Here is an 11,588-nt window from a genome sequence, read left to right as displayed (position 1 = left end):
CACATCAGAGAATACAAGTGCCTACAAGTTTGATAATCAATTTCTTTAATTAGAGTACAAATATTACGTTTGCCTGTGTTGGGCAAACAAAGTTGCTTTAAATCACACAAATAAAATAAAAAGATTAGGACCAAGAATACAATGGACATTTATAGAATAAAAACACTGTCAGACTATATTTAAATAAAATGGTGTTCTGTCTGCACCAAAAGACAAATGAAGCAATTCAAGAATCTTTTTACTGAACACCATGAAAATCATTCCACAACTGGTTCTCGGTTTCCAACACCAACAAACTCTGCCTATAGGGATACGCACTACTGAAGTACCACTATTGAGCAAGGAAGGAAGTTAGTACAAGCAGCATACAGTGTGTCTTCTGCAGAGCGCTAAATGCAGGGCCTGTGCACCACCTGCAGCAGAAGTGAGAGAGGAAATGTCACAGCATATTTAAATTGGGAAACCAACTACAACACCATTTTCTGCCTTTTGATTTATTTTCAAACTCTCTCCATCCGGTGGGATTCCGCCAGACTTCAGTGGTTAAATGAGCCAACAGCTTTAAACTACTTGCTTGAGGCATGAAAACAACAGCATAATAATAATAATAATAAATAAGATTATTATTATATCCAATTGAGACAGCATACCATTGTAACACCATTGTACTTTTTATGAGGGTTAAGGTTATCATTTTTTTCTTCACTTTTTTTGGTTCAGTAGCTCAAAACCTTACTCTGCTGCTATGCAGGATTTCACACATTTGCTATGCCGTTTCGCCCCATTCATACCTCATTGGTGCTCTCAAAAGTTGCACATGCACATTCGAACACTGGGGTGAAAGAGCTGGAAGCACAGATCACCTTCCATCCATCCATTTGTATTAAAAAATTAGTTACAAGAATTAAAACATTAATACATGCTGCCAAACAAATTATGTAAACCTCTGCACCTAAATTAACTAAACTAAACAAGAAGGGGTACATTAACAAGCTTTAACAGAGTAAAATATAAATCATAACTTAAGTGGTCTAAAAGTAGTTATATATATACTGAGAGTAAACTCACAAACTTAAACGGAAATCCCTTAGGAATTAAATATATATATATATATATATATATATATATATATATATATATATATATATATATATATATATTTAAAAAAAATATATACATATAAAACAATAAAGAAAGCATTAAAAAACTGCTGTCACCTAAATGAGGACAAGGCCATAGAGGGATATTAAACCACATCAGCCTGTCTTCTGCATTTAGCTGCGTCACACAGAATAATTCAACACTGTATAGTAATATTGCAATAGAGCAGGGGTTCATTTATCAAAGCTGCTGTGTGAGTAATCTCTAAACATGGTACACACAAAAGCCATGTCATGACAACGCGTGGGACAGACAGAGAGAGAGAGAGAGAGAGATGAGGAAGATGATTTGGTGGAGTGTGCAGATCCGGAATATAAAACACTAAAGTCAGCATCCCTCCCCCCACCTCATCAGCAGCAGTATGGGTCGACTCTGTGCTGCATTTCGCCCCCGCCCCCTCCCCCTCCCCCTCCCCTCCATCCGATGATTCTTCAATCTCCCTCCCTTAGTCCCTCCTTTCTCTCTCTACCTCCTCTGACAGCAAGCCCTGAAACAAGTTCTGTAAGCAGGCAGTCAGCATCAGCAGCGGAGGCTATCAAAGGGTGCAAATACACTGCATGACCATGCCTGGAAGAGCGGTAAGGCAAGGAAACGGCTAAGAGAGGCTCTAAAACCAAAGTAACTCACGGTTGCCAATGAGCGAAAAAAGGAAGGGGGTGGGTAGAACAGGTGGAGCGAGCACAAAAACGGATATGAGTGCGAGACAGTAAAGACGAAACGTGGACCCTGCTGTCATATAAGACCGGGAAAAACAGAACCGAAGTAATCCAAATCGCCTTCTACTGCTCTAGAAAAGGGGGAACAGGAAGAGAGATAAGAACAGACGACGACATGTACACAAAGTAATGGAAAGAATCAGGTAAGCAATATATGACATGAAGAGCAATCATTAGGAGCGTTTAAGTTTAACATACATGATCCATCTCAAAGTGCACAGTGAAGCTAGGTCAGAGCGAGACTGCAGTAGAGCATTGCTATTCAAAAAACAGGGACACCTCTATTAGAGTACTAGATACTTTTCTCCACCATAATTTCTAGCATGTACACAATCTCATTTTATTAAGGGTAACATTAAGTCTTTAGACAGTGGCAAACAATCAACTTGCTCAAATGGATTTACTGGGGTAATGCAAATGATTTGGGCTTTAATATCGCCACAATATTCTGCATGCTGATGATTTGGCAACACAGCACGTACAACTTTCTAGAACCGAGCATGGCATGACTATGTGCACACGCGCAGAGGTACTGTGCAACGATGTCCCTAAATGCCCCACAAATGAGACGGTGAGGGGGATTCACTGTTACCAAGGCTAAATGCTAACATCTCACTGCTGCAGCATGGCAGGGTAGCTCCTGGCAGAGGCTCAACCTATTAGCACAGCGAGAGAGAACTGAGCGGCTCTGTATGAGTTGTAACAGTAAAACCTGTTGTCAACACTGCAATGGATAGAAAATGCTCAAGAAATGAAATTGTCTTTGTGGCTTGACGTTCATACTTTGCTAATGTGTTATACCTGGTGAATCAGGATTGTTGGAGTGATTTTACAAGTAAAGCGACACATTAAGTAGTGATTATTTGAAAAGTGCTGCTTATTTTCCCAAAAAATAGGGTGTAATAGGTCTGTCTTGCAATAGTGGGGGGCAAGTGTGGGCATGTTCCCCCAAAGTGATCAAATGACTGCTCCACACCTGTAAAGGCTATAACAAGAGGGACATAATAAAACGTGTGTGGAACGAAGGTTCTCACCATTAGAATTTTAATTGGATTTGGTCTGTAAAGAATAAACAATGATAAGCTGCGCCTGCAACATGGTACACGATAGTCATACTTGTCGTTCTACTGGGATACCCCACTAGGACCAGGACTCCACCCTTCCACTAATATCTATACTAAAGCTTTGGTGTATTTAGTTACCTAAAGAACAACGTTTGTGACAATTTTTTCTTTGTCTTTTTACAGGACAGTCCATATCACACTTGCCTCCATGCTGGCTAATCTATTGCTCGTCCTCCTGTTCGGGGTGCGTGTGCTGGCCATTTGCCCACCAATGTGCAGCTGTAGCAGAGGCCATAGAGTGGTGGACTGCTCTGCCCGAGAGCTGGGTATACTTCCTGACAGCCTGCAGCACAACATTCATTTCCTCAACTTGTCTCATAACCGGCTGCAAGATCTCGATGGGCTCCTCAACCATTTTGACCACTTAAGAACTTTGGATATCTCCTATAACAATCTCCACCACCTTCCTTTAGGTCTGCCGAAGGCTCTTTGGGATTTACGTGCATCTGGAAACTACATCCGTCAATTGGTGAAGAATGATACGGCCTACCACTGGAACCTTCAGAATCTAGACTTGTCACACAACTTGCTGGAACGTGTGGTCTTAATTAACAATACGTTGTCCAATCTCCAAGCTCTCAATTTTAGTCACAACAAATTCTGGACTGTTCCGACAAACATGCCCTACAATTTGGAGATTGTGGACCTCTCTCACAACTACTTGCTGCAGATCCTACCTGGCTCACTGGATCGCCTTCCCAGGCTGTCGAGATTCTACCTGCATGCTAATCGTTTTACTTCATTAAGTGAAGGTGTCTTTAATAGACTGAATGGACTGGAGCTCCTCACACTTGGAGACAATCCTTGGGCTTGTGAGGACGAGGAAAATATAAACCATTTGCTGACTTGGATGCAACAAACCCCTGCGAAGGTCTTGGGCTGCCCTTGCTACACCAGGTCCAGATGTGGAGAGGTCCACCTGGTCACTAGGAGAACCTGGCACTCAGCCGTATTCACAGAGCCGCCACTGGGTGCCGACGCTCGTTATCCTATCCACCGAGCTCCAATGCAGGCAGTTACTTCTGGTTCCCTGTCCAAGTCAGCCCAGTTGAATGTAGCTCACAATCCAAGCCCTGTTAATACCTCTGGGGCAGGCGTGCAGGTTCTGATCATGGGTGGGGGATTTCTCACTTCGACTCCACATAGCCTGTCCACAGGGTCAAGCACAACAATCCGAACACGTAGCACCAAGAAGGTCCTTCCAGGCAGATCTTGCAGCACAAGGCATCAAATCCACATATGCAGCTTTGAAACCACCATTTTGAGCCTTTTATGTACAGTTGTCATCCCGAGTGCTTTGTGATTCAGCATAACAATCTCTTAAACTAGACCTGCTGACTTGAGTCTGGGGGCGAAAAAAAATTCCACAAAAAATGCAAAGAGACTCGCACTTTCACATTGTTAAGCATTCCTCGTCGAATGCAATCTCTGCCTGCTTCCAATTAACATACAACCTTCTAGTTAATGTGACTGAATACTGTATGGTTACACACATCGACCTCTAGACGTATAGAAGTACACTACAAGCAGCAGTTTCTTGATGTGGAAAATTGATTGCTCTTTCCAGTGTTATGCTTGAGCATTGACAGATACTTGTGCATTTCATTGTTTCTATTGTGTATAAAACTACAACACTGTGTAAGTGTACTACAACTACAACTGATGTGTTCTAGGAGTACAGACATGCTGCCTTTAACGGTTGAAATAAAAATAAAATCGGAAAATCCAGTGTTTTACTGCAATTACATAAAATAAAGTCAACAGGCCATGCACCAGAACTGGGAAATTACAAATGCGTAAATGCACAGCAAAGCAGAGCTGACAGTCCACGTCAAGAGAGGGTTAAGGAACACTCCGACTTTTTGAGACTTTAGCCTATTCACCTTATCCCCCAGAGTTAGATAAGTCCATATATACCTTTTTCATCTCCGTGCGTGCTATAAGTCTGTTGGACGCACCCACCGCTAGCCTAGCTTAGCACAAAGGCTGGATGTGAATGGTTGCAGCTTTCATACTAATCCAAATGAGTGACAAAATAACGCAAACGTTTTCCTATTTACATGTTGTGATTTGTATAGTCACAGAGTGTACAAATAACAAAGTCAAATGAGACATAAACATCTTTTAACCGTATAAAACCTGGGAACTATTTTCTGAAGGCGAAGCACTGCTACTTTGACGGAGTAAAAACCGCATCACCTGAGACACGCCGTGGCGAGGAGAGTTCGCTCAGAGTTTGGGTAACAGAGTCAGCAATTTATAAATAGGCCTGTAGTTTAGTCATGGGTTTTCGCTCTATTGTAAATAGCTGCGACAGTAAACAGGGAAGGTACCATGTTTCACAGAATTCCAACTAAAAACGCTGACTGGATGAAGAAATGGCTAACTTACTTACTCTGGATATTGATCCAAACACACCTAAATAGATTATCAAGGGACATTATGTTTGCTCTGTACATTTCAATGAGGACGATTATTTTGAAAAAAATGGAATTTGCCACACGGACCATAATGTGCTGAAGGATACGGCCATCCCATCTATAGCACAGACAGGACAAGTGGATCACCTGCGGCTGAGGTAAGTGTTATGTTTTTAGATGACCTACTGTAACAGTGCCATTAGCCAGATCTAATGTAACGTTAGTGGCACTATTATATGAATAGGGTATGAATATGTTTTTATCTTGATGCGGCGCAGACGCGCTTGGAAAAAAACGGGCGCGTTGAACTTGCACCCTGCGCGCCTAGTAGCCTAAATTTGAAATAACCATGGAAATAACGAACTTGAGCGTGCAAAAGGGTACAATAGGCTGTGCATTGTGGAAAAACAATTTGTGCTATTACTTTCCCCTCTTTCTATCCTATAGTAATGCAATTATACTGTATATTATATGCTGTTGAATACATTTGGTTCAGCTAATAAATTGCATTTAAATAATATTGATTTCTGTAATAATAATTATTTATTCATGTTCTGTGATATTTATAAATCTGGATGCGCTTTTGGTTGGAATTCAATGAAACATGGTAGCCTACTGGTCTCCCCTGTTTATTGTCACAGCTCATACAATAAAGCAACACCCATGATAAACTATGCTTTTCTATCTAACGTTAGTAATTGCTGACTCTTTACTCCAACAATGAGCGAACTCTCTGCTCCTCGTCACGGTGCGTCTCAGGTGATCATGGTTATCACTCTGCCCAAGTAGCAGTGCTTCGCCTTCAGAAAATATAGTATTTATACAGTTAAAAGATGTCTGTGTCTCATATGGCCTTGATATTTGTACAGTCTGTGACTATACAAACCACAACATGTAAATAGGAAAACGTTTGCGTTATTTTGTCACTCATTTGGATTAGTATGAAAGCTGCAACCATTCACATCCAGTCTTTGTGCTAAGCTAGGCTAGCGGTGGGTGCGTCAAACAGACTTATAGCACGCACGGAGATGAAAAAGGTATGTATGGACTTATCTAACTCTGGGGGATAAGGTGAATAGGCTAAAGTCCCAAAAAGTCGGAGTGTTCCTTTAAACTAAATGGAGATATACAGTACATTAGACACACATAATATATACAAAGTACATACATAATATATACATAATATATACATTATATATATATATATATATATATAATTATGGGTGCAACAGTTCAAATGACTCACGGTTTAGTTTGAATTATGGTTTGAGGGTCACGGTTACGGTACGGGAAAAGGACTACTGCCAAATAAAAATGAGGAAAATAAGAGTACATAATCTAACTACAAGCAACAGCACAAATAAATACAATAGAGAAAAGACATAAAAAAATGGTTTTCAGGTAAGATTAAAATTAGTTAGAGAAATTGTGAAATAACATTGCATATTTGACTGTATAATATATTAAAGATTAATCCTTATTAAAGTTCCAAACGCTATTCAATCTAGAGCAGCGAGTGATTTCCTTGTCTTTTGTTATTTTAACATTAAAAACACAGACAGCAGGAATATTAGCTTGCCATCATTAAGATATAATGCATGGATCCAGTACACTGATACTGTACACATACATGCCTTGCCTGTTTCATTCACTTAAAGGACAAGTTCGGTATTTTACAATTAAAGACCTGTTTTAAGATAGTTTCTGATGAAATAGAACGGTTAAGTTTGTTTTTTAGACAAATGCTCCTGTCCCGACAATTTTCGGATTCTGTGGTAGCACCCCCACACCTCTACAATGGTAGCATAGGTGCACAGGAACAATCCTTCATAAAATGAATAAAACTTTAGTTTACAAAGACGTGAAACTGGGCACTTTGACACTCTCTCTGGGGGCGGTGTAAATGCAGCTATTGTATTTTGCTAACAACAACAAAAGTGTTTGATAGTTTGTTTTGAGGTTTGAGATATCTATGGTTTTCAATGAGAACAGTAGAGCTAGATTATTTTGATCAGTGATTATCAGATCAGAGGCCTGTTCACCACAACCCTGATTTAGGGTTTTATTTAGTTATAATAAGCAAATATGAAATAGAATTTTTTATCCAATTAATCAAAAAAAAAAAAAGAATAATAGTCTTCTGATAAATCGATTATCAAAATAATCGTTAGTTGCAGCCATAGAATAGTTTTTGTCATCGTTTGGAAGTAATTTTTTGGGTTATCCTCACAGCCCTAGTGACAGTTCAAAGAAAACTCTAATTTACTCACCCTATATCCTTTCAAACCAGCATGACTACTTCTTCTCTGATCCGAAATCAAGAGATTTAGAAAAAAAGTCTCATTGTTTTTTTTTGTCTATAAAATAAAAGTCAATGGGGTCCAGCATTGTTTGGACAACAGTGTTATTCAAAATATCCTCTTTTGTTTTCTACAGAAGAAAGAAGTCCAAGAAGTAGTTTGGATGAACTATCCCTTTAAGTGGAAAAGTTTGACCAAAAAAAAAAAAAAAAATGCATCTATCCTCCAATTATAATAACACACCTCCGCCTCTTGCAGGAGTGTTGGTTTAAGAGCTCAAATAAAGGGCATCACTTGATCACTTCACTCTCGCATTCAAACCAACATCCTTCTAGAGAATTGAAAGACACAGAACAATCATCCATGACAAACGGTAAAACTATTTTATATTATATTTGCTACATTTGGATGTGTTTTAGTTATTAAATATTACTATTTAGAATAAAAAACATTTAAAAATCATACAAATTATAATTTGATTTAGTTGTTTTCCCCATTTTCATAGTGAGAGTGCTGAATATGGCTTCCAAAATTCAAATTCTACTACTGCTTGTCTTACCAATGATGCTACCAGTTCAACCTGCACAGTCATCAACTCAACCGACTGCACAGTCATCAACTCAAACGACTGCACAGTCATCAACTCAAACGACTGCAAAGACATCAACTCAACCGACTGCACAGTCATCAACTCAACCGACTGCACAGTCATCAACTCAAACGACTGCAAAGACATCAACTCAACCGACTGCACAGTCATCAACTCAACCGACTGCACAGTCATCAACTCAAACGACTGCAAAGACATCAACTCAACCGACTGCACAGTCATCAACTCAAATGACTGCACAGTCATCAACTCAACCGACTGCACAGTCATCAACTCAAACGACTGCAAAGACATCAACTCAACCGACTGCACAGTCATCAACTCAACCGACTGCACAGTCATCAACTCAAACGACTGCACAGTCATCAACTCAAACGACTGCAAAGACATCAACTCAACCGACTGCACAGTCATCAACTCAACCGACTGCACAGTCATCAACTCAAACGACTGCACAGTCATCAACTCAACCGACTGCACAGTCATCAACTCAACCGACTGCACAGTCATCAACTCAACCGACTGCAAAGACATCAACTCAACCGACTGCAAAGACATCAACTCAACCGACTGCAAAGACATCAACTCAAACGACTGCAAAGACATCAACTCAACCGACTGCACAGTCATCAACTCAACCGACTGCACAGTCATCAACTCAACCGACTGCACAGTCATCAACTCAACCGACTGCACAGTCATCAACTCAACCGACTGCACAGTCATCAACTCAACCGACTGCACAGTCATCAACTCAACCGACTGCACAGTCATCAACTCAACCGACTGCACAGTCATCAACTCAAACGACTGCAAAGACATCAACTCAACCGACTGCACAGTCATCAACTCAACCGACTGCAAAGACATCAACTCAACCGACTGCAAAGACATCAACTCAACCGACTGCAAAGACATCAACTCAAACGACTGCAAAGACATCAACTCAACCGACTGCACAGTCATCAACTCAACCGACTGCACAGTCATCAACTCAACCGACTGCACAGTCATCAACTCAACCGACTGCACAGTCATCAACTCAACCGACTGCACAGTCATCAACTCAACCGACTGCACAGTCATCAACTCAACCGACTGCACAGTCATCAACTCAACCGACTGCACAGTCATCAACTCAACCGACTGCACAGTCATCAACTCAAACGACTGCACAGAGCTCAAGCTCAAGTACTGCCACAAAACCCAGCACATTTATTGCAGCATTTCTTTCACCCATGTGGAGTGTGGGACTGCCTGGAGTTCTAATATACATCGTCACCTACACTGCAGTTCTTAAACTCTTCCACCAGTTCTGATAATCAACACCAGGAGTTGAAATTACCTAGATGTTTGGCAGATCATTACTGCTCTGATAAATACTTGCACACTATAAAATCTAGAAACACATGTATGATTATGTAAAGAATTCAAATGAAGAATAAACACTTCTGTTGGCACTTTTAAATGACCTTGAACATTCAGAATGGTTGAGAATGGGTATATATGCAAGTATTAAGAGTATATGTGTGTGTCATTTATAACAATGTATATAGTGTCATATGATAACACTACAGAGTGACACGTCAATAAACAAATAATAAAAGTTGCTTTCCTGCTATTCTGTGTACTTATGCAAAGCTTATTAAAAACGGTTTGATTCTTCAAATATGCACATATGACTTGTACAATCCTTCAAGAAAGAGAACAAACATGACAAACAGGATACAGGAGAATAGAGGAGGAGTGAAACAGAATGCCCAACTCAAAAGTAACAACATAATTAGCAACAGGCCAGGTTTTACACCAAAACAGCATAAATCAAAAATAAAGCTCTTACCTGCGGGCAATGTAGTAAAATACAGGATTGCCATTCTTAGATGTGCCAGCTTGGTAAAAGATGTTGAGGGTCTTTAATGCTTTAAATTCCTCCTTCTCATGGACTTGATGCCTGAAAAACAAGGGGGAAAAAAACAATATTTTTTGTTTTTGAAAAAATATTGGCTGTTATTGATTAAAAGAACAATTTCTTGAAAGTTTTAAGACAACTATGTATTTATATACTGTATTTTCTATGTATTTATTTTTAAAAAGCCACAACAGAATAGCGGTCAATGAAGCGGGTCAAAACACAAGTCACTGTGTGTCACATTTAAGTATGGTACAGGTAAATAAAGCAAATACAGTATTCATGTTCATTTTAGCCCCCCTCACTACACAAAAAAAAGCATTCAAATATAACATTATACAGAATAAAAAGTATATAATAGGCCCCAATTACTGCCATTCATAATAAACAATATTATAAAACCAAGCCAAAACAAATAAAAAATTAAACTGAATTACAGGCATGTGGGAAATGTGCTTTACAAAAATATTAATGTGCTTTGCCTAACAAAAACTAACTGTAAAAGTTGATCATGAATAAATAAGAAAAATGATTTTTGTAACCAGTACGAAAGCACAGACGAGTATTTTCTACTCTCAAACAACTAACTTTGAGTTGACCGAGATTTACCACCAAATTAACAAATTCGAAAAAGTAAAATTAAAAATTATATTTTGAAAAGTAAAATAAAATTACATTTGATCTACAGCCTTTTTTTTAAATCCATATATTATTTATTTATAAATAAACAATATATAGAAAAATACAAAAAATATATAGAGATAAACAGATACTATAATTCCCAGACCGAGAAAATGTCAGAATCACACCAACAAAAACATGATGTTAACTGGAAAGCTCACTTTATATGACAATCTTTACTCTGGCTATATCTGGGTAAGAACTGAAGAGAAAAGAAACGCTAGCTTTAGGCAAAAGCAAGAACAGTCACCTTGTCATAAACTCCTCAAACTTTGAGCTGGTGAGGTTGAGGCTGGACCAGTGTGTGTCAGCTACTGGCTTATGTTCAGGGGGACCCAGATACGCCAGGAGGGTGGCCATCTTGTCAAATGGTCTACGACCCACTGCCTTGTGGTCCCTATGGTTTAAAGTTTGATTACAACATTTGTATCTGTTTTAAGACATTACATAAACTACACGTTCACACACTTTCACACACACACACACACACACACACACACACACACACACGCATTCCATTCATATCCGCATATTTTGTTACTGAATATCTATGCTTTTTGATTGTGAATTTGAATCTGTACTTTCGTTGGTATATGTGATTCCAATACGTGTTTTGCTCTTTCTTTCTTTGTTTTCCCTTTTCTTTATAAGTTTGGCGGGACTATCG

General features: G+C 39.3%; 3 protein-coding genes across 5 annotated transcripts in view; 2 read left to right on the top strand and 1 right to left on the bottom strand.

Annotated features, from left to right (window-relative positions):
- Positions 1-11,588, bottom strand: part of nf1a (neurofibromin 1a) — a 77,986-nt gene that overhangs the window by 32,578 nt on the left and 33,820 nt on the right. For all 3 annotated transcript variants that reach the window (XM_039670689.2, XM_089121132.1, XM_039670691.2), the window contains exons 34-35: positions 11,172-11,318; positions 10,172-10,282 (exon numbers count right to left, since the gene is read on the bottom strand). In XM_039670689.2, the coding sequence (XP_039526623.2) occupies positions 10,172-10,282; positions 11,172-11,318 (258 nt within the window). The remainder of the gene's footprint in view (positions 1-10,171; positions 10,283-11,171; positions 11,319-11,588) is intronic.
- On the top strand, positions 1,707-4,715 carry omg (oligodendrocyte myelin glycoprotein). Its single transcript, XM_039670693.2, has 2 exons — positions 1,707-2,020; positions 3,125-4,715. Exons 1-2 carry the CDS (start codon positions 2,007-2,009, stop codon positions 4,302-4,304), a joined length of 1,194 nt encoding a protein of 397 aa, XP_039526627.1. The 5' UTR covers positions 1,707-2,006; the 3' UTR covers positions 4,305-4,715.
- On the top strand, positions 6,812-9,631 carry LOC148973341 (uncharacterized). Its single transcript, XM_089121612.1, has 2 exons — positions 6,812-6,822; positions 8,227-9,631. Exons 1-2 carry the CDS (start codon positions 6,812-6,814, stop codon positions 9,629-9,631), a joined length of 1,416 nt encoding a protein of 471 aa, XP_088977738.1.

The sequence above is a fragment of the Pimephales promelas genome, chromosome 16 (assembly GCF_988280905.1).
Source record: "Pimephales promelas chromosome 16, fPimPro1.hap1.1, whole genome shotgun sequence".
Lineage (NCBI taxonomy): Eukaryota > Metazoa > Chordata > Actinopteri > Cypriniformes > Leuciscidae > Pimephales > Pimephales promelas.
The sequence above is the reverse complement of the archived record's forward strand: the minus strand, read 5'-3'. Positions and strand labels throughout refer to the sequence as shown.